The 24,436-nt window shown below is 43.9% G+C and overlaps 1 protein-coding gene across 1 annotated transcript in view; it reads left to right on the forward strand.

Moving 5' to 3' along the window:
* The window catches only part of BAIAP2L1 (BAR/IMD domain containing adaptor protein 2 like 1), an 815,478-nt gene that overhangs the window by 270,834 nt on the left and 520,208 nt on the right, over nt 1-24,436 (forward strand). The window contains exons 4-5 of the mRNA XM_044089700.1: nt 5,781-5,842; nt 5,936-6,007. Of these exons, the coding sequence (XP_043945635.1) occupies nt 5,781-5,842; nt 5,936-6,007 (134 nt within the window). The remainder of the gene's footprint in view (nt 1-5,780; nt 5,843-5,935; nt 6,008-24,436) is intronic.

Below are 24,436 nucleotides of genomic sequence, written 5' to 3' on the forward strand. Positions count from 1 at the left end.
TGGAGGGATAGATTCCTGTCCCAGAGACTTCCCATGCTTTGGAACAAGATTCCAATCTACATTAGGCAGAGCTCCTTGATAACACTCTTCAAAAGAAACCTTGACGAGTGGATGGGAAACATAAAGTTTACCTTGGTGATCACTTCAGTGGCTCTGCTGGACAGAGGCACAGGGAACAAATCTAAGGGAGCGACGAAAGCCAGCACATTCTGGCCAGGCTTATAAATGCCTTCGGGCAGATAGCCTAGTACCCACCTATGAACCTATGTTTGTTTGATTACTGAGTATTTAGAAAAACGTAAAAATTATGACCATCTGAATAGTATATGAACAACAGACAATATATTTTCAGCAGCAGTAGACAAGGTCAGATATCACTGCAGTTCTGTTGCCTGTCATGTAAACTTTAAGATTAAATATTTCAGTAGTTTGTGTGCTCTATGGTTTTGAAATTATTGATACAAATGTGAACAGGCTATATTAGTTACCTAGAGGTGTTAGTGGGATGTAACAGCAGAAACACCTGAAGGAAGTGTCTAGGATGTAATGACTTATGATTTCTCATATCACGCTGTTGCCGTTATCATAAATCAAATATATTTGTAAACTGACTGTTTATATGTATCTTGCCAAATTGTTTCCTCATTATTGTGTGCTCAAGCAATCATTGTTTTTTTTCTTGTTGTGTGCATAGATAATTTATTGCACTATATATGCATGTGTGTATCCATGTTCCTTTCTGTGTGTATCTTGTAGAACCTTTCTCCCTGGGCAACCCAGCTGGACTTTTCAGTTAACTAACTAAATAAATAATTAACATTTGTACCATAAACACCATTTTATCTTTAACACCACTGAGTCTGGCAGAAGTTGCATACACTGCCAAGACTAATAACAGTACATTCTCGTAAATGTGTTGTTTTACCTCTCTCAGTTTTACATGAAGTGTTTAAATGTTCCTAAAATGGATGTTGTTTGTATACACTAGTTTTTACTTTATCGGACCTGTAATGTGGTTCCTTCTAGACTTTGCGATCTGTTTCTTTTTTCTTTACCAAGACTTCTCTGAAGCAGCTGATACTCGTGGTGCTCTTATCATGATTTCCACACATCTTAGAGCAGATAAACAGCTTTGAATGCCTGGTACTTTGGAGTATTTTACAAATCAAACGGGAAAGAGCGACCGCTACTGTTGAATACTCTGTAATTAAAGGCGCCATAGAAGTTGTCTGTTTCACATTATTAAAACATAGCAAGATGTGATTGCCTTGCCATAGAATGACAGTTAACACAGGTTAAAGCAATGATATAATTAATGACTAGTTTAATTATCACGGTCTAGTTATTCAACACTGTAAACTTTTGAGCAAATGTTTTTGTCTCTCATTGCATGGTCACCTAAGTAGCTGTACTTGTTCATTGGTAAAAAAATAATGAAATATTACTATAAATAATCTGAGAATAAATGGAAAGCTGCCAGCATAAAAGTTGTTCCCTCTGTTTCCATCTTATTCTGGGATATTACAGATGGGGAAAAGCAACATGCCCCTTGTGCTTATATAAAGAAACAAGTGACAGAGTTCACATTCCTATTTTATTTGATTATTTAGTTTGTTTACCGAGGTAGTACAGTGATCAGTGTAGACCATTTGCAGACACAGCCCAGGTGAAGAACCCCCCCCCAAAAAAGAACAAATTCGCAAACATGATTACAGAAGGCAGGCAATACTATAGGCTAATGAAACAGTATGCAAATATTATTAACAAAGTAGAAAAATAATTGTGCATTCATTTTAGGAGATATGAGAAGGAGGCAGCTGGTGGGAAGAGAGGGTTAAAGCAGAATTCCTGTTGGTGAGGTAGGAGTTAGTTTATGTGTTCAGTACAAAAACACTTCAGTCATATTTTTGATTGAGGTGTCTTGAGTTGTACACTGAATGTGGGGAAAGAGGAGACTTATTTTAAGGGGAAGGGGGAGGGATTGCCAGAGTTCAGGTGCAAAATTGCTGAAGGAATGGTTGGTAGAGTGTAGTTTGATTTATGTTATCTGCAGTGAGGGAGTTAATTGAGAGAGGTTGCAGAAGCTTGTAGGGGTGATTTTATTCTGGAGTTTGGGTGCAAGAGGTGGAAAGGCTCAGTTGAAGTGCTTTGAAATGAGGAGCCCTATGAGTAGCTCAACTCTTTAGGAGATTGGTATTCATTTGACTTTGGAGAGGGTGATGCAGTTGTTTGACTGACAGTGGATAAGAAATGAATCACAGATCTTGTTTTCAGTGGACTGTAGAGTGGATGAGTTTGAGGATTTGGCTATGATAGGGAGCCCATTTTTAAGCTGAACAAGGACTCCTTTGCCTGTTGCAGCTCTAGCTGGTCTGCAAAGAAAGGGGAGATATTTTCCAGGACTAGAATAAGAGAACTGATCTTTTCCCTGGTGTTTTCAGTGCAGCTTTTGAAGTTAAGTGACTAGTTTATCCATAAACCTTAGTATTTAAAGGATGTGGTTGTTTCTTCTGGGGAGCCATTGAGATCTCTGATGCTGACATTTTTAAGAATTTTTTTTCAGCTTATATGAGATTCCAGATATCCTACATTTTGTTTTGGAGGGGTTTTGATGTAGCTTATGGTTGTTTAGTGGAGAATTAAGGGAGTGGAGGTCAGACTGAAGCTGAATTTGAATTAGTTGAACGTGAGGGACTGGATCACAGAATAACCATGTCAATTCCATAAAGAGTGATAGGAAGGTTAGGGAGATCCAAGGATAGTTTGTTAATAAAGACTGAAAGCAACAGTGGATGAATTTGGATCTCTGGGGCACTCCTCTGATAAGTGGTGCTGGAGGCAATAAGGATGATCCTATTTTGACTCTGAAATATCTGTTTGTTAAGAAATGTAAGAACCAGGTGACAATGTTGAGACTAACTGATTTCTTGGATGGTGCGAAGGAGCAGAAAGTGGGAAATAAAATCAAAATCTTTGATAAGGTCAATGAAGAGTGCGCCTGAAATTTCGGTCTCCTTTATCAGTATTGAGAAGGATCTAATCTGTAATGACCATAGTGTTGTCATTGTGCTCCAAACAGCCCAGAATCCATGCTGTTTGAGTGAGGAGGTGGCACTGTTGGAAGTAGACAGTTGGTTGTAGATTCGAATTTTTTTTAAGTGTTTCCCAAATGTAGGGTGGCCTGAGATAGGGCAGAAGTGGAAGCCATTTTTTGGCTGAGGCTGTTTGGGAAGGGGTTTGACGAGCAGTTTTCCATATGTCTGGCATTGTATTTTGAGTTAAGCTGAGGTTATAAGTATGGAGAAGAGGTAGAGTAAGGAAGTCTTTTCAGAGTGATATAAACCAATGGAATAGGATGCCTGCATCAGGTGGAGCGTCCATGGGTTTGTTTTCTAGTAGCAGGTCAATGTCTTTGTGAAATAATGTCTTAAAATAGAAGAGGGAGATGAAAGGAGGGGGCTGGGTAAGTTGGGGACATAAAAGTTACAATATTAGGGAGATGGCTGAATTCATTGAGAAAGTCAGAGGTTGAGAGGTGGCCTTAAGAGATATGTATGGTGATGGGGGGGGGGGGGGTCGGGCAGTGGGATCTGTGGATTTTCGTCTGTGAGAAGATTTGCTTCCTGCTAGAAATGTTTGGGTTTGCCTAGCAGAGCAAGTCATCAAGTCATTTGCTTTTGGAATAGTTGGTATTGTGCCTCGATATGTCTTGCTTTAGCTAGGTTATGTAGAGAGGTGAAGGCAGCCAGATTTTTTGGTTAGGGTTTCGTCTCCATGAAGACCATGCATTGTCCTTAGGTTTGAGCAGAGGTTTCAGTTTAGGACAAGGTCGATACTGGCTAGGAATTTGGCAATGTCATTTCTCAGGAGACCTGGGTTGTTCAGGATAAATCACCTAGAATAACAATATTTTTATAGCACTGAGCAGCAGAAGTGATGGGAAGAAAACGCGATTTAAATCTTGAATAGAATTTAGTTTGATGTCACTCTATAAACTTGCAGCTCTACAGCTTTTTCTTGGTAAATATGTTTCAGTTCATTCTAGAACAGATGAATTTCAGTTTTCTCATTTGCATTCTTAACAGATAACTTCTGAATCGGAGAATAAAAAAATGGAACCCAGGTAAAAGGCTGACTGTCTGACCATGTCTTCCCAATGCTGTTCTTATTGTTTTCATCTGTAATGCTTCTTAAAGTAGCCAGAAAATGTAAAGACTGAAAAATGCCTGAGTTAATCACATGACACACTGCTGCAGATCTCTGGAATGTCAACCATTGTTTAATAATAGCAGAGTGATAATCAGGTAATGTAAGGAGAGGAAGGGTCAGTATCGCACTTTGATAGTGAACTAACCAGGTGTTTGTCTTTAATTGGAGCTGTACTATGAGAGCAGGATAGGCATTATTGTTTTGAGCCCTGCTTTTTTTTTTAAACAGTTACTTAGCAGGCATAATTGCTTGTTTGTAATTTTAGTCCACATGCAGCCAGATTACAAGTAGGATTGTTTTGAAAATAACTTAATTTTGTAGTGAAAGCGCTAGCCCTGTGGTGAAGAGGGATGAAGTCCTGACTATTACCTATCACCTAGGCTGGATTAGTGGTTTGTTCATCTGATGTTGCTGGCATGAGGGGATGGGAGGAATTATAGTGCCTACTTTCAGGGAGGGACTCTGCCTTTAATGGAGCCCCGGTGGAGGTCAAACCTCAAAAAGAGAGATGATGTTGGGTTGTGGGGAGTGATTGGAGGACAGAGAAGACATAACCTTCTTACTGAGTCTTGAGGAGAACATACACTGGAGCTGCTCTCATCTGCCTAGCATGACATTAATTCAGTGTGTGTGTGTGTCGGGGGGAATGCTTATGGCTATCCATAAATGAAAAACATCTTGGCTGCAGTGAGATGATCCCGACTGCTTTCCTCCTCCTCCTGATGCAGGATATCATACAGTCTGTGATGGCATGGAAGGCCGTTTCCTTTTGGAGGGACACGACTTGCCCAGTGAAGGAATGCATGTGTATGTTTTAAAGGGGTGCATCATCATGTTGAAATTTTTTGTAGTGGTGGAAGACTCTGTCTCTGGTCCTGTTTAATACAGGTTGCACTGGTTACCTGTAAGTGCAGGTATTGTGATGGACTGTCTACTTTTCAGCTAATTGGAGCTCCATGCTTTTCTGCTTAAACTGTTACTGTGACTTTTATATGTACATGACTACAACTCATAGCTGAAGAGCTGCAATATTAGTGTTGCTGGCAGTATGCTTTACAGTCTTTATTAAGAACACACCTACATAAATTTACTGTATTCTTTAATAATATCACTGTAGGGATGGTTTAAGGGGGCTGGATCCATAGACTTTAATGGAAGGTGCTCTGTGCAAATGTGGTAGTGCATCCATTAAAATTTATGGAGGCATCCACATGCTTATCCCTATGACAATTTATAGGTCATTTCTATAAACAAAGCTGTCTTTTTTAATACTTTTATTTAAAGGAAACATGAGTGCATGAAAGGAATGATTGGGGGATGTATGGCACTGGAGGGTACCACATGCTTGGTATGTAAGAAAAGTAGAAAAACATGAAGAACCATGTTAAGAAAACCAGGCAAAAAGCTATGACAGTACATGTAACTTAAGCCAATATGTGCTGACATGCAAAAAAGGTCATGAAACCTTATGAACTTTGATGTGGTTGTTTCATTAAATTTAGTTATGCAGTTTGAAAAAACATTACTTAAAAAGAATAATAGTTAAAATACTTTTTTTTTTTGATTTGCAGGTTTTGTTCTAATTGAAATCTCTGATGCGCATAAAAGGCTGAATCATGATCTGGATGAAAGTGTATGTATTCTGAATTTGCTTTTTGTCTTATTAATAAAACTAAAGAGTATGTTTTCAACTGTACTGACTTGTTTACTTATTCCATTTTTGTAGTTCAAAAAGTTTCACAAAGAAATAGTAGCTGAACTGGAAAGGAAAACAGACCTAGATGTGAAATACATGACTGTAAGTATACTCTTGTTAAACAGTTTCATGCATACTAAGGATTATAATGAAGTCTGCTTAATTTAATCACTTATATTCGTTTACCAAGTGAGTGAGTTAATCAAAGGGACTTATTGTTAACACATTTGTATATATTATCTTGTTTTATAAAATGTTCTGTTATATAAAGTAAGTTTAGCACAGTCACTTAACATAACAGTACTCTGTTACATTAACTGTACTCAAAGCTGCCCTTTTTAAGCATGCCTTTTTCTGGGTAGCTGTATTAGTTACACATAACACTTTATTATCTTTCTCTACTAGCGAATGCCCAAAACATTGAAGCCATCCTCCTACTGCTTGGGTGTTGATAGTGTTTCTGTTTGAAACATTTCCTTAAACCTTATGAGTCCAGTTTGTCACTATGAAGAAAGTGCTTTAGCAGTAATTTATGACTGGGTGTGGGTAATGCCGGATTTACCCAGCGATGATGTAGTTTGATAGATTCATAGGTATATACCAGGCTAATGACCACCAGGGCCTTTATATGCCTAGCAGCTCAACCCAGCCCAGATGTTCTTAGTGTTTCACTGTTGCAGTCATCACATTTGGGTTATCTGCTTGCAGTAGCCCTCAGTCGACCTGATTAACAAAGTATAGGGTCCTACGTCGGTTGCTGTCTCCTCTTCTGTGACGTCAGGTCATCAGGGGTATAAAGCATGCAGCCAACGTCATTACATCAGTCTTTCTTGCCGTGCGGTGCCCGAAGCAGAAGCAGTTTGCAAGTGCCGGTTGGCCGACTCCTGAAATTTTCATTTTTGAGCTTCAGAACCGAAGTCTTCAACTAAAAGCTAAGTACCCCGTTGGGGAAACTTTTTCTTGCTCTAAACAGATGTCAGTAAATGTAAATAATTGCATTTCTTGTGGAAAGCAAATACCTCATAAAGATTTTTATTCATACTGTATTCCTTGCCTAGGCCCTGACCTCGATGTACCTCTCTGTCGGTTTTGTGCCTTATTTAAACCACAAACTCTCCGTCGTCGGAATTTTTTTTTTCGCTTCTAAATATTTTGGTGCTCGGTTTAATTATCCTGTTATGTCTTCGGTAAGCCATCCGACTACAGACATTCTGAAAAAATGCAAAGATAAACACAGAGATAGGCTGCCGAGGTGCCGGTACTCATTGAGGCACTTTCGTAGCCCCTGATACCTACTACTTCAGATTCGCAGGCCTCTACTGAGACCCATTCGGAGTCCGATATGCCGCAAGATGCTTCAACTGTGGAACCTGCAGATGTCTCTATCTTGGATGGGTCCGGAGCCGCTGTGCAGGCACCGGCTTCTGAGGGTGTATTCAGGCCTCCTGACTTTCATATTAAACCAATGCCTTCTTCTTCTTCAAGGCCTAAAACTCGAACCATGCCTAGAAAACTGACGCCCAGACTGCATGGTCAGGCCTCTATGCCTAAAAAACAATTGATAAGAATGACTGAAGACCTTACTTTAATCAGGGGAAGCCAACCTTCCCCCTCTAAGAGACCTAGGACTGAGTATGCTTATGATACTTCTGACCAGGATTCTGAAATTTCTGTTTCCTCTGATGACCAGGATTTCCCCTTATCTACCTATAAGTATTCTGATGCTGAGGACTCTATTCCCTCTGCTTCTCCCCCAGAGGATTTCTCTTTTGGTGAAACCTTGCATACTCTCAGGGAGCATTTTCATTGGGAAAGTCAGGATTTCTCTTATTCTAAAAAGAGGCTTAGTGATTTCTTACTCCTGCCCCAACACAGGCCTTTAGCTATACCTCCTGTACTGGACATTGTTGATGATGCCTTTTCAGAATCTAGCATGGCCCCTGACTCTTTACCTCCTGCTCCCAGAAAACCTGATAGATATTACGAGGTTCCTGACTCTCACAATTTCCTTTTCAAAAAGCCTACTGTGGATCCTGAAACCATTTCTCAGGGACCCAGGGGCATTAAAGCTTCTACTGCCAAAAATCCTACCCCCCTGATAGAGATTCCAAGGCGCTGGATAGATGGGGTAAGAAGTTATACACTTCTGCAACTTTGGCCATTAGGGCCTTGAATTGCCAATTTCATGTGTTAAAGTATCAGCAGCATATGGTTGGTTTGCTTAAACAGAAAATTATGTTGATTCCTGATTGTGCAGAAAATAAGGATTTACAGGATTTAATGCATTCTGCTGAACAAGTTGGTAAACATACGTTGCAATGTGGTTTTGGTTCACTAGAGGCATCTTGCTGGGCTGCTGTAACTGGGTCTGTACTTAGAAGGCATGCTTGGCTTAAGGAGCAGTCCTTGCCAGATTATGTTAAAGTGAAATTACTGGATGCTCCCTTAAATTAGGACTGCCTCTTTGGCAACAAGGCAGAAGAATTTCTTAAAAAGATGGAGGAAAAAGCTAAATCTATGCAAACCGTTAAAGACTTTTTACAAGTACAACCTCTAAGATTTAGTAGGCATTGGCCTTCCAAGAATTGGTCCTTTCCTGCCTCTTCCAGACCTTCTCAGTCCAAACCCAGATCCAGCAGAGCATCCAGGCTTCAGTCCCAGGGTATGCACAGGACTAAGCAGTGGGGGGCCTCCACTTCCAAACCTGGGCATAATAAAACTCCCCCCCCTATGATAAACTGTCTCAATGACTTCTTTTTAAAACTTCCAAGCACTTCTCAACTGGCTGCCCCTTTGCGGGGAAAGATTGCACTTCATGCAAAGAACTGGGGGCTCATTACCCAGGACAAATGGGTTTTAAATATAGTGTCCCAAGGATACAGATTTCACTTCCACACGTTACCATCTCCAAGCGGTTGGCTGGCTCTACCTTCAAATCTGTGAGCAGAGGCCCAAAAGCAAGTACTCTCTCTTGAGCATAAGGGCTACTCAGTTGGTACCAGAAGAGGAAAAGGGACAAGGTTTCTACTCGAGATTTTTTCTGGTATCCAGAAAAGTCAACTCATGGCATCCGATCCTGGACCTGTCTACTCTAAACACCTTTTTGGTGATTCCAAAATTCAAGATGCTGACTCTTCACCAATTGCTTCTTATGCTAGGCAAATATGCCTGGTTGGCAACACTAGCTTTAAAGGAAGCATACCTGCACATCCCAGTCAGGGAATCTTGCAGAAGATACCTACGCTTCAAAGCAGGCTACATGCACTATCACTTTTCTGCACTGCCCTTTGGCTTATCTACTGCACCCAGGGTATTCACAAAGTGCCTAGCTCCAGTCATTGCATTTTGCAGGCAAAGAAATATTCAAATATACCCATACCTGGACGACTGTCTAATTCAGGCAGAAAACCAGGACATACTTTTGAATCATCTGGCTTTTGTACAAAGGATGTTAACTAGTCTGGGGTACACCATAAACGAAAAGAAATCACACCTGGTACCCTGTCAACAAATTATATTCCTGGGAGCAAGCTTGAATACAACTTCCCAGATGGCTTTCTTCATGCCAGAGAAACTAATTCACTTGACAACCTACTTCAAACAAGTGGCCACAAAAAAACTTGCTATCTGCAAGGCAAATACTACAAGCCTTGGGGTTCATGGCCTCCTGTATTCTTCTAATCCCATATGCAAGACTGTATATGAGGAAGCTACAATGGTATCTAAAAAGCCTATGGTGTCAACATTCTCAGGATCTAGAAGCAATGATTCCGATCATACCTTGCCTACAACTAGAGTTCCTTTGGCGGGCAGAGACCTGCCACCAAAACAAGGGACTACCATTCACACTACCCCCTGCCGCCCAAACCCTAACAACAGACTCATCAGACTATGCATGGGGGGGGGGGGGGGCAAACCTGGCAGGGAAGTGCATTCAGGGCAAATGGAACCCAAGTCAAATGCACCTGCACATCAATCTAAAAGAAATGTTAGCTGGACAGAATGCTCGGACAGCCTTCAAGGACCACATTCTTCCAGGATAGTTAATGGTAAAGATGGACAACACCACTGTTATGTGGTATATAAACAAGCAGAGGGGTACACATTCTTATTCCCTCTGCATACTAGCCATGGCATTGTGGAACACAGCCTTGAACTACCAAGTGCATCTACAAGCTCAATTCCTGCCAGGAAAAGTAAATACACTGGCAGACGGACTAAGCAGAAATCTCATGGACCCACACGAGTGGAAACTGGAACCAAGGATTTTCAGCATGTTGGCAAGCAAATGGGGGAGCCCAGATACAGACCTGTTTGCCCCCCCCCCCCCCGTAACTATCAATTGGAAACAATTTGCCCAAGGATTCCCCACAGACAGGCTTGGAAAGTGGATGCTCTGCCCTTCAGCTGGAAAAACCTAACAGTTAATGCCTTTCCTCCTCGGCCTCTGCTCTCCAAAGTACTACTAAAGATCAAACAAGACAAACCAAGGACGATTTTGATTGCACCAGACTGGCCACGCCAACACTGGTACCCCCTCCTGCGCAGTGTGTCACTATGGGCCCCATGGCACCTGCCTCAGACTCCTACCCTGCTGTCTCAGCAGGAGAACCAGATTCTGCACCCTTAGCTTCAAACACTGAACCTAGCAGCCTGGCTAATTACCTAATCTCTCCTTTACCATCCCTCAATAAACCAGTGCTAAATATCATTTTAGAGGCAAGGAGGCCTAGTACTAGAAAATCTTTACTGAAAAATGGAAAAGATTCTGTGCCTGGAACTATTCTCAAGGGATGAGCACAGCAGTGCCCAATTTACCTCAGATTTTACAGTACTTAACTGAGATGCTTCACAAGGGCCTGTATTTTTCCTCAAAAATTCCCACCTTAGCCATTTCAGTTCATTATAACACAGAACCTCCCCTCTTCTCTCATCCACTGTTCAAGCAGTTCCTCAGAGGGGCCAAAAATTTAAGACCACCCAGGAGAGCTCCAACTCCAGCCTGGGACCTTAACTTTGTACTGGAGAAACTCACCCTTCCTCCTTTTGAGCCAGCTGCTACTGCAGATTTAAAATTCCTTTCTTGGAAAAAGGCTTTCCTTTTAGCAATCACTTCAGCAGGAAGGGTATCTGAATTACAGGCCCTTATGGCAGTGGAGCCTTTCATCATTTTTCATGCGGACAGGGTGTCCCTCAGGACTAATCCCTCTTTCATGCCAAAGGAGGTATCCACTGTAGCCCTTAATCAGTTCATTCATTTGCCAACCTTCTTTCCCAATCCACAGAACAAAGGGGAAGGGATACTGCACTCCTTAGATGTGCACAGACAACTTAGATTCTACTTGGACAGGACTAAACCTCAAAGGAAATCTGAACAACTGCTGGTGACATTTGCTGCAGGAACAGAGGGGAAGGCTATTTCAAAGCAAACCATCTCCAAATGGATAGGCCATTGCATTCATTTCTGCTATAAGGCACCATGGAAAACCTATCCCACAGGGGATCAGACCCCACTCAACCAGGGCTGCATTTACCTCTACAGCCTTTCTTAGAGGCGTACCTACCAGTGACATCCTATAAGCTGCTACCTGGAGTTCTGTACATACTTTCAACAAGCATTACCATTTGACAATTTTCTCTAAATCCAGAGCTGGCTTTGCCACTGCAATCTTGCAGGGCCTTATAGCTGGTCGTAATGCTATCTAAATTCCTCTTCCCATCCTTAGCTTTGGGAATCTACCCAGATGTGATGACTGCAACAGTGAAATACGAAGAACATAGTACAGTTGTGTACACTTACCATAAATGTAGATGTTCGAGTGTATTCACTGTTGCAGTCTTGGATGTTCATCGTGCATACAGCTGCAGTAATCACAGATGGGTTTTCAGCCGTCAGGCGGTCCCTCGGTCGGCCGAATTCCAAAGTCTTGGTCCGGCGTCGGTTGTCGTCGCTTACTCTTCTGATGTCAGGAAGGCCAGAGTATATAAGACACAGCCGACGCCATGTTCTTCAGTCTTTTTTGCCGCGCGGTGCCCGAAGCAGAAGCAGTTCGCAAGTGCCGGTCGGCCAGCTCCTGAATTACGAAAATATTTGGAACCAAAGTCTTCATTAAAGCTAAGTACCCCGTTGCGGCAACTTTTCTTGCCTCAGACCGATGTCAGAAAAAGTTAATAATTGTATTTCTTGTGGGAAGCAAATACCGCATAAGGATTTCCATTCCCTTTGCATACCTTGTTTGGGCCCAGACCACGACGTCTCGGGCTGTCGCTTTTGCGCTACCTTCAATAAACGCACTATCAAGCGTCGGGCGGAGTTCACCCAACACTATTTTGGTAAAGCTTTTGACTATAAAATGTCATCGGACACTCCGACTACCGTTTTAACCAAAAAACGTAAGGAAGAGGACCGACACCACGTCGAAACAGGCTACACGTGGTCCGGTTCTCAGCGAGACGCCTTTGCAGTCCCTGACTACCGACGACACTCCTTTGGCGGTGTCTTCCGTACCCGAGACCGCTGGGTCCTCGGCCCTTTCCCAGACTACAACTGAAGCCCCGGCTTATGTCGAGCCTACTAATGTGGACAGGTCCACCTCCACCCATGGTGTATTTAGGCCTTCATCTTCTTTTTCTATTAAGGCCTTTACTAAATCCAAAGCAGCCAGGCATCACACTAGGCCTGCTGCTCAAGGCCCATCTCCTGGACCCATGTCTTAGAAACATATGCTTAAAATGGCTGAGGATCTAATAACTCTTATCAGAGGTTCTCAGCCCCCTCCTGACAAGAGACCCAGAGTGGAGGAAGAATCCGCCTCTTCTGATCAGGGATCCATTTTATCAGAACATTCTGATGCAGAGGAACACTCTTACTCCCCTTTTGAGGATTCGGATGCAGAACAGTCCATTCCTTCTGTATCCCCCCCTGAGGATTTTTCCTTTGGGGAAACCTTGCACACCTTGAGGGAACACTTCCATTGGGAAGGCCAAGACTTTTCAGATTCCAAGAAAAGACTTAGGGAATTTCTTTGGTTACCTCAGCACAGACCTCTGGCTATACCCCCTGTTTTGGAGGTACTGGATGATGTCTATTCGGAGGCTTGTCTTAACCCTGATTCTCTGCCTCCTGCACCAGTAAAGCCTGATAGGTATTACAGAGTACCCACTTCTCACCAATTTCTCTACAAAGGCCATAATGCTGACCCGGAAACCATTTCACAAGGCCCTAAGGGATTAAAGGCCTCCACTGCCAAGAATCCACTACCTGCAGAAAGGGAATCTAGATCTCTAGAAAGGTGGGGTAAGAAGGTATATACCTCGGCCACCCTAGCCATGCGGGCCTTAAACTGTCAGTTTCATATGATTAAATATCAACAGTTCCTGTTATCACAATTAAAAAACAAAATGTCTCAACCTGAACAACCAGATTTAAAAGAGTTACAGGATATGATGCATAGTGCGGAGCAAGTGGGTAAACACACCTTACAATGTGGTTATGATGCCCTAGAGGCCTCCAGTAGAGCGGCTGCTACAGGATCAGTCATTCGCAGACATGCCTGGCTTAGGGAACAAAATTTGCCTGATCATGTGAAAGCTAAACTTCTTGATGCTCCTTTACAAAAGGATGTACTTTTTGGTACTAATGCTGAGGATATACTACGAAAAATGGAAGAAAAAGCCAAATCTATGCAAACTGTCAAAGCTTTCTTACAGGTCCAGCCACCACGTTTTAGCAGGAATTGGCCTTCAAAAAACTGGTCCTTTCCAGCCACTGACAAGCCCCAAAGAGGTAGATACAGACGCACAAGGGGCAGAGGGCAACCACAGGGATCATATAGAGGCAGGCAATGGCAATCTCCAGCACCAAGAGGTGGTGAAGACAGTGCACAACAATACAGGAAGCAAACTCAATGACTCCCTCATTTCCTTGCCAAGCAAGTCACAGCTGGCAGCACCTTTGGGAGGGAAACTAGCATTATTTGCAAACAATTGGCATATTGTCACAACAGACAAATGGATACTGGACATCATAAACAGAGGCTACAAATTTCAATTTCACACTCTTCCAAAAATGAGAGGCATGCCAAACCTGCCACAAAATCAAAGGGCAGAGGCACAACTACAAATTTCAAAGCTCCTAAACATGAGAGCTATACAAAAGGTTCCTACGCACCAACAAGGTCAAGGTTTTTATTCAGGACTTTTTCTGGTACCAAGAAAAGGAACCGACTGGAGACCCATTCTGGACTTATCCATCCTAAACACATTTCTACTCGTTCCAAAATTCAAGATGCTCACATTACAGCAACTTCTTCCCATGCTGGGCAAGGAGTTTTGGCTGGTAACATTGGACCTCAAGGAGGCATACCTGCATGTCCCAATCAGACAAAGTTGCAGAAGATACCTCAGATTTCTTGCAGGTTCAATCCACTATCAATTCTCTGCATTGCCCTTTGGCTTATCTACTGCGCCCAGAGTATTCACAAAGTGCCTGGCATCAGTAATTGCATACTGCAGACTTCAAGGGATACAAATTTACCCTTATCTGGATGACTGCCTGATCCAAGCGGACAGCAAACACATACTACTGGAACATCTGGCATATGTGACACGATTACTGCTTTCTCTGGGATATACCATCAACAAGGAGAAATCAAGGCTAACACCATCTCAGAAAATAACATTCCTGGGTGCCAGCTTGGACACAAACACCCAGATGGCATATCTTACGCCAGAAAAACAAGGGCAACTATCTCAGTACTTCAAAACACTAGCAAAAAGTACCAGGCTTACTGCAAGGAAAATCCTGCAGGCTCTGGGATTCATGGCATCTTACATTCTTCTAATCCCATGTGCAAAGTTGCATATGAGGAAACTTCAGTGGTACCTAAAAAATCTATGGTCTCAACACAGTCACAGCTTGGAAGCAATTATACCGATAATTCCATGTTTGCAAAAGGAATTCCTATGGTGGGCTCAAGCATGTCAAGTAAACGCAGGCCTTCCATTCTGCAAGCCTCAAGCAAAACAAGTCATAACCACAGACGCCTCAGACTACGCCTGGGGGGCGCACTTGAAGGACAGGTGCATTCAGGGCAGATGGTCCCAAAAGGAAAAGCACCTTCACATCAATCAAAAAGAAATGCTAGCAGTAATAAATGCAGTTACAGCCTTCAAAGACTTCTTGCATCCAGGGCAATTACTGATAAGAACAGACTACACCACAGTAATGTGGTACATAAACAAACAAGGAGGAACACATTCATACCCCTTGTGCAGACTATCAATGACTCTTTGGAACTTGGCTCTGGAAAGACAAATCCAGCTTCAAGCACAGTACTTGCCAGGACTGGAAAACACACTGGCAGACACTCTAAGCACAAATATGACAGATCCACACGAATGGAAGTTACATCCTCAGGTGTTCACAGAGATAATCCAAGCGTGGGGGAGGCCAGACATAGATCTCTTTGCCTCCCACAGGAACCATCAATTGAAAAAGTTTTGTTCAAGAACCTCCCATCCAAAGGCCTGGAAAGTGGACGCCCTTTCATTCAGTTGGACAACATGGACAGTTTATGCATTCCCACCTCTGCCTCTTCTGCCCAAGGTGCTTCTGAAAGCAAGAACAGACAAACCAAGGATGATACTGATTGCTCCAGATTGGCCAAGGCAACACTGGTACCCACTCCTGAGGAGCCTAACACATACTCCTCCCTGGCCCCTGCCTCTAACACCTCTTCTGCTGACTCAGAACAGATACAAAACTCTTCACAGCCAGCTGAAAACACTCAACCTCGCTGCATGGAAAATACCTTAATACCACAACAGACCCTACTCTCCAAGGAGGTGCAGGATGTCATTTTGGAAGCCAGAAGACCATCTACTAGAAAAGCTTACTCCGCCAAATGGAAGCGGTTTTGCTGTTGGAATGAGAAAAGAGGCCAGGACCCTAGGAAATTGAACTTGCCTCAGGTTTTACAGTACCTGGCTGAACTGCTGAACAGTGGACTTTCATTTTCTTCCATAAAAATACATGCCTCAGCCATATCTGCAGAATTCAACACGGATCCTCCTTTATTCTCTCACCCACTCTTACGACAGTTCCTCAGAGGGGCTAAGAATATAAGACCTCCAAGGAAGCAACCAATACCAGCCTGGGACCTTAATTACATACTAGAAAAATTAACATTGCCTCCTTTTGAACCTGCTGCCTCAACAGATTTGCAATATTTGTCCTGGAAAACAAGTTTCCTTCTGGCCATCACTTCAGCTCGTAGGGTGTCTGAATTACAGGCCCTCATGGCAGTGCCGCCCTTCCTCATCTTCCATCAGGACAGGGTTTCCCTTCGTACCAACCCATCTTTTATGCCAAAAGTGGTATCCAAGGTAGCCTTAAATCAAGCCATACACTTACCTACCTTTCATCCTAACCCTCAAAACAAAGGGGAAAGGTTAGACATCCATAGGCAGCTACGTTATTATTTGGACAGAAACAAAGTCCTTCAGGAAATCAGAACAACTTTTTGTGTCCTATGCTGTAGGGGCTCAAGGGAAACCAGTTACAAAACAGACCATTTCCAAGTGGATTGGCCACTGCATACGGTTTTGTTATTCCTATCATGGGAAATCTGTCCCTACTGGTATCAGATCTCACTCCACCAGGGCCACAGCCACCTCTACAGCCTTCCTCAGAGGTGTTCCTACTAAAGATATTTTGGGGGCAGCCACTTGGAGTTCTGTGCATACCTTCTCAAAACACTACCACCTGCCCTTGTATTCCAAAACAAGAGCAGGCTTTGCCACTGCTGTTTTGCAGGGCATTCTGGCTCAACCCAGTTCCTCATAGTACCTACCACCCTATGCATAAGCTATGGGACTCTACCCATCTGTGATTACTGCAGCTGTATGCACGATGAACATAGTACAGTTTTGTACCTACCATAAATGTAGATGTTCGAGTGCTAATACAGCTGCAGTACAGGTTTCCCTCCCTCCTTCCCCACATACCACTTGACTGGGTTATCCTGCTATGTTTTATTTGCTTGCTTACACTGATTTTGCATTACATTGCATTTCTTTCACATGTACAAAAAGCTTTATTTATGTATTGCCTTCCTTTTGGGGGCACCTGACATCTGGGGCAAGAAAGACTGAAGAACATGGCATCGGCTGTGTCTTATATACTCTGGCCTTCCTGACGTCAGAAGAGTAAGCGACGACAACCGACGCCGGACCAAGACTTTGGAATTCGGCCGACCGAGGGACCGCCTGATGGCTGAAAACCCATCTGTGATTACTGCAGCTGTAATAGCACTCGAACATCTACATTTATGGTAGGTACAAAACTGTACTTTACCCTCCCTCCAGCCCCCTGACTTCTTTTGGCTATACCTCTTCTCTCCTTTACAATGCTTAAAAGCTTTTTTGTGTATTTGCTTTTTTGTTGGAGATATAACCTTGTATATTTATAGATTTAATTGCTTCCCATTAGGGAGGCACCTGACATCTAGGGCAAGAAAAACAGATGTAATGATGTCGGCTGCATGTTTTATACCCTTGACGACCTGACGTCACGGAAGAGGAGACAGCAACCGACATAGGACCCAAGGCTTTGTTAATCAGGCCGACTGAGGGCTACTGCAAGCAGATAACCCAAATGTGATGACTGCAACAATGAATACACTTGAACATCTACATTTATGGTAAGTGTACACAACTGTACTTTGTGTCCCCATGTAACATAGGGTCTGTTTGGAAAGGTATGTTAGGAGTGTGCTAAAGATTTACTGGGGGGCTATGTTTGTTAGAGAATATTTACTGTTGGCCTTTGTATGTCAAAGACGTAGGGGCCAGACCAGGGATTAATTTTCAATTTCCCAACCAATGGTCAAGGTTATGTTTGAATAAGGTTAGGAATGGACTTTGCTTCACATGGATGGGGAACCTTTTCCAAAGCATGGAGGTCTATTGAGATACATGTCTGTCTCACCAACATGTTCTCTTTATGTCGCAAGCAAAGTTTAAATCCTTGGATCTAGTGATGTTCTTCGTGTTTCACTGTTGCAGTCATCACATTTGGGTTATCCCTGTCAGGGTAGCCCTCGGCCGGCCCGAATACCAGAGGCTTTGTATTTCTGCGTCAGTTACTGTCACTTCAGGACTGATGTCAGGTCATCAATAGTATAAAGTAAGGCAGCCGATGCCATTACATCAGTCTTTCTTGCTATGGAGCCCAAAGCAGAAGCAGTTCACACGAGTGCCGGTCGGCCGCTACCTGAGTTTCATCTTCCGAATTGAAACTGAAGTCTTCTAAAGCTAAGTACCCTATTGGGGATCCTTTTTTCTTGCACTAACTGATGTCAGAAAAAGTTAACAATTGTCTCGCCTGTGGAAACCAAATACCACACTGAGTCTTTCATTCTTACTGCATCACTTGCTTAGGCCCAGACCATGACATCCCCTGCTGTCGCTTCTGTGCTTTGTTCAATGCCAGAACTATACATCGTCGGACCCTTATTGTAGCTAGATATTTTTGCTTACAGTACTCGAATTCCAGTATGGCTTCATTAAGCCGTCCGACAGCAGATCTTCCAAAAAAAACGTAAAGGTAAAGACAGAGACAGACCGCACAGGTTCAAACCTACTGATGACGCTCCGGTTAAGCTAGTTGTCAGTTATCTGGTCCTCAGTGAGGTGCTTTCACAGCCCCTGATGCCCGCTTCTGTGGATTCGCAGGCCGCTGCCGACACCCTTTCGGAGTCCGGTATGCCGCAAAACTCTTTTTCGACTAAGGATCCTGCGGTCGTCTCTACCTTGGAACAGTCCGGAGCTGCTGAGCAGGCACCGGTTTACAAGGAAGTCCTTTGCACTACCGATTCTTGACACAAACCGACTTCTTTCGTGACTACCGTTCTTTCGAAAGCTACTGAGTTTCTTAGGGCTAGGTTATGAACCACACTCAAGAAACCAATGACCCAATCTCAGGCACCTGCTTCCTTGCCTTAGTCTGAAATGCTTAAAATGGCGGAAGACCTTATCATGTGGATCAGGGGAAGCCAAGCTACCCCTTCCAAAAGAAAAAGAGATTTGTCCCCTGTAGTTTTGTCTGAACAGGAATTCGATGACTCTGATACATCTGAGTATGAAGACATGCAACCCTTCTCTGCTTATGAGGATTCTGATGCAGAGGATTCCATTCCTTCAGCCTCTCCCCCCAGAGGATTTTTCCTTTGGTGAAACCCTTCACACCTTAAGGGAGCATTTCCAATGGGAAAGTCAGGACTACCCTCAGTCTAAAAAGAGACTCAGGGAATTCTTAGATCTTCCACAGCCCAGACCCCTGGCCATCCCCCCAGTCCTGGATGTTGTGGAGGATGTTTTCCTGGAATACAGTTTGACTCCTGACACTCTCCCTCCTGCACCCAGAAAAAAACAGACTGGTATTACAGAGTCCCTGACTCTAACAAATTTCTTTTTAAAAATCCTACTGCTGATCCTAAGGTAATTTCTCAAGGGCGTAAAGGAATTAAAGCAACCTCTGCTAAGATTCCCACCCCCTCAGATAGGGATTCCTGAGCACTTGACAGATGGGGTAAAAAAGTATGCACCTCAGCTACTCTTGCTATCAGAGTACTAAATTGTCAGTTCCATATGCTAAAATTTCAGCAACATACCCTGGAACTCCTCAAACAAAAAATGTATTCCTTTCCTGCTTGTGCAGAATCTAAAGAGTTACAAGAGTTAATGCATTCTGCAAGTCAAGTAACTAAACACACCTTGCACTGTGGTTTTGACACCCTAGAAGCTTCTTGCTGGGCAGCAGTCACCGGTTCTGTCCTTATAAGGCATGCATAGCTTAAGGAACAGCCCTTGCCAAACCATGTTAAATCTAAATTGTTGGATGCCCCCTTGCACAAAGACAACTTATTTGGCACTAAGACAGAAGAGGTCTTAAAAAGGATGGAAGAAAAAGCAAAAATTAATGCAGACAGTTAAGGATTTCTTACAGGTCCAACCACCCAGGTTCAGTAGGCATTGTCCCTACAAGCACTGGTCCTTTCCTGCTCCCACCAGGTCAGTTCAGCCCAGACCCTGTGGAACCAGACCCCACAGACAACAGCCACAGGGAATGCAGAGATCTAAGCAGTGGACTGTCTCCACTTCAAAACCAGGGAGTTCTAAGCCATCCCCTTATGTTAAGAACTCGCAATGACTCTCCTCCACCACCCCCTCCACTTACCTCGAGGAGGAAAACTCTCCTTTCATGCAAACACCTGTACACCATTACCAATGACTGCTGGGTTCTCAACATTAGTGTCCCAGGGATACAAATTTTCTTTCCACACCCTTCCAACTCCAAAAGGGTTCTCAGATCTACATCAAAACCAGTAGGCAGAGGCACAAAAGCAAGTCCTTGCCCTGCTCTCCATGAGGGCAGTAGAGCACGTTCCTGCAGAACAGAAAGGCCAAAGTTTCTACTCCAGACTTTTTCTGGTACCCAGGAAACAGGGCAGCTGGTGCCCCATCCTCAATCTATCCATTCTAAACACCTTCCTGGTGATCCGAAAATTCAAAATGCTCACCCTCCAGCAGCTGCTACCCATGCTCTCCAAGGATGCTTGGCTAGCCACCCTAGACCTAAAGGAGACCTACCTCCACATTCCTATCAGGGAATCATGCAGGAAATATCTCAGTTTCAGGGCAAGATCTCAGCAGTTTGAGTTCTCTGCGCTTCCCTTTGGCTTATCTACTGCTCTCAGAGTTTTCAAAAAATGTCTGGATCTGGCCATTGCCTTTTGCAGACAAAGGAATTTCCAGATTTACCCATACTTAGATGACGGCCTAATTCAGGCAGACAGCCAGGAAAAGCTGCTTAAGCACCTGGCCTTTGTGAAGTCCCTACTAACCTCCCTAGGGTACACAATGAATGAAAAGAAATCCAAACCGGTACCCACCCAAAGGATTATATTCCTGGGAGCAAGCCTGGACACAGCATCCCAGATGGCATTCCTTACACCAGAAAAGCAAACCTTCCTGACATCCTACTTCTCTCAACTAGCCACCAGACCCCAACTATCTGCAAGGAAAATTCTGCAAGCTCTGGTTTTCATGGTATCTTGCATTCTACTCCTTCCATATGCCAGACTGCATATGAGGAAAATTCAGTGGTACTTAAAAAGCCTTTGGTGTCAATACTCTTAAGACCTGGAGACTCTTCTACCTATAATACCTTGCGTCAGAAAAGATTTTCTTTGGTGGGCAACAGCATGCTCCCTCAACAAAGGACTACCTTTCTCACCACCCCACGCCACCCAGACCCTCACCACAGATGCATCAGATTATGCCCGGGGTGCACACCTGCATGGCAGGTGCATACAGGGCCAATGGAGCCTCCAGCAAATTCATCTGCACATCAACCAAAAAGAGATGATAGCTGTCCAACACACCTTGACAGCTTTCAAGCCCCTTCTCTCCCCAGTGGCTCTCCTGATCAAAACAGACAACACAACTGTGATGTGGTATATCAACAAGCAGGGAGGGACTCAGTCCTACCCTCTATGCAGGTGAGCCATGACTCTGACACACAGCCTCTTCCATGCAACTCCACCAGTTAGCACAATTCCTGCCGGGTTCTCTCAACTCTCTGGCGGACCACTTAAGCAGAGATCTTCTGGACCCACATGAGTGGCAGCTCAACAGAAGAACCTTTGCCCTAATAACTCAGAAATGGGGCACCTTGAAGGTCGAACTCTTTGCCTCCCACACCAACCATCAGCTCAGCAAATTCTACCCCAGGGAGCATCACTGCATGGCTTGGAAAGTGGATGCCCTGTCCTTCCCCTGGGTCAATCTATCGGTCTATACTTTTCCTTCACTACCTCTCATCCCCAGGGTACTGCTCAAAATAAAAGAGGAAAAACCAAGGACAATTCTTATAGCTCTAGACCCACTTTGCCAGCACTGGTACCCCTTGTTGCGCAACCTGTCTCCTCTGCCACCTTGGCATCTCCCTCAGATTCCAAACCTTCTGACCCAGAGGGAAGGTGAATTCATGCATCCCCAATTGCAGACACTCAATTTGGCAGCTTGGCTTATTCCCTAACCCCCACTCAATCTGACAACCTCAGCAAACAGGTTCTAGATGTTATATGTGAGACCAGATGCACTAGCACTAGGAAGTCTTATGCTGACAAATGGAAAAGGTTCTGCACCTGGATTCAGGCTAAGGGAGCCAGTAGGGAAACAGCCCTTCATCCTGGATTACATAGCTGACCTGCAACACAGTGGACTCTCCTTTTCCTCTATTAAAATTCATGCCTCTGCTATCTCTGCTCATTTTCCCACTGAGCAGCCCTTTTTCTCATACCCTCTGATCAAACAGTTCCTAAGAGGGGCTAGCAACTTGAGGCCACCCAGAAGAGCACCAACCCCAGCTTGGGACCTGAACTTTGTGTTGGAAAAGCTCACCCCCCCTTTGAACCTGCCTCTTCAGTAGAGCTAAAATTTCTCTCCTGGAAGACGGCTTTCCTTCTGGCCATCATTTCAGCCAGAAGGGTCTCTGAGCTGCAAGCACTCATGGCTGTGGAACCCTTTATCATCTTCCATGCTGACAGGGTATTCCTCAAGACTAACCCATCCTTCATGCCCAAGTTGGTGTCCAGCGTGGCTCTTTACCAATCCATTCATTTGCCCACCTTTTTCCCTAAGCCATGGAACAAGTGGGGAAAGGATCCTGCACTCTCCAGATTCTATCTAGACAGGACTAAATCCTTCGGAATGTCTGATCAATTGCTGGTTAGCTTTGCTGCAGGGGCAGAGGGCAAAGCCATCTCCAAACAAACCATCTCCAAATGGATAGCACACTGCATCCATTTCTGATAAACAACATGGAAAGCCTCCCCCCAAGGGGGTCAGGACTCACTCCACCAGAACAGCCTCCACCTCTGCAGCTTTCCTCAGAGGAGTCCCCACCATCCTGGAGGCTGCCACCTGGACATCTGTTCACACCTTCACCAAACATTACCACCTGCCTATCTTCACCCAATCCAGGGCAGGGTTTGCCTCTGCAGTCTTGCAGGGCATCCTAGACAGCTCCTAGTTCCTTGACTGCTTCCACCCTTTTCCTCAGCTTTGGGAATCAACCCAAATGTGATGACTGCAACAGTGAAACATGAACAACATAGTGCAGTTGTGTACACTTGCCATAAATGTAGATGTTCGAGTGTATTCACTGTTGCAGTCCTGGTTTCCCTTCCTCCATCCCCCTCTTCTTTCTTCTCTTTCCTTACAAGGGACATATTGGTATTTACTTTCTACTGGTGGGGTTCTTCCACCAGAACCTGGCTCCCACTTAGGGGCTCTACTGATGACCTAACGTCAGTCCTGAAGCGGCAGCAACTGATGCAGAAATACTAAGCCTGTGGTATTCGGGCCGGCTGAGGGCTACTCTGGCAGGGATAACTCAAATGTGATGATTGCAACAGTGAATACACTCGAACATCTACATTTTATGGCAAGTGTACACAACTGTACTTTCCTAGTGCTATTCATTTTGCAGATGTGTAAAACGACAGTCAGGGCTGGATCTGAGGATGCCTCATTTGCCAAGCATAGTTCACCTCTCAGTAATTTCTAGGAGACCAATTACAGAGACAGGGCTTTAAGGTAGTCTGTGTAGGACAGTGTGTTAATACCCTGGATTCTCTTGGTGAGGAACATCTGTGGACATCCCAGCTGTTGCATATGCCTGGTCAGATGCATGCCTAAGGGTCATTGCTCTCAGTGATGGGTCTGATGAGGGAGGGCTGAGTAAAGCGGCACTGTAACTTCCTTGGACCTGGATGGCATACCCTTACTTATAAGTTGGGCGACACAGAATGATTTTTTTTTACTACCTTTGCTGCGTGGTGGTCAAAGGCCAGATTGCTGTCAGCATATGTTCCCAGATCCCCAGTTACTGGGTAAATTCTTGGAGGTTTCGTATCGCTGGAAAAATTAACCTTGGTGGACTTTCCCAAAAGACACTATAACGCACTTCCTGGCATTGAGTTTTAATCTGTGGCTTTGGCACCAGTCATTTGTCAGTGTTAGGTCCTCTTGCAGGATGTTAGTGTCAAGGGAGAAATCTGTGATGGCTCACAATTTGCAGTCATGAGGGTGAAGTATGAGTGATAAAACACAACAGAATTAGCTGTGGATAAATCCTGTATTACCTACACAAGGAGTGTTGTATTTGCTATTATGCAATGACGTTATTGAAGAAAAAAATTATTACTTTTTCTAAATGAGCACAAGCAAAACAAGAACCACCACCTTTTCTAAATAATTTCATTGTATAAATGCATTGTAATGCTCCTCCACTGATCCTCTGCTGTAGGGGATTTCTAAACAATGCCCTAAGCATGCATTCAGTATGTACATACTAATGCTTGCACACTACATAGCAGTTTCTACTTTTGTATAATTCCAGCATTTCAGTTGTAAATGCTGATAATTAATAAACATGCCATGTGATGTAACATTTAATTAAAG

Source organism: Protopterus annectens, chromosome 12.part0 (assembly GCF_019279795.1).
Source record: "Protopterus annectens isolate FY-2018-M chromosome 12.part0, PAN1.0, whole genome shotgun sequence".
NCBI classification, from domain to species: Eukaryota; Metazoa; Chordata; order Ceratodontiformes; family Protopteridae; genus Protopterus; species Protopterus annectens.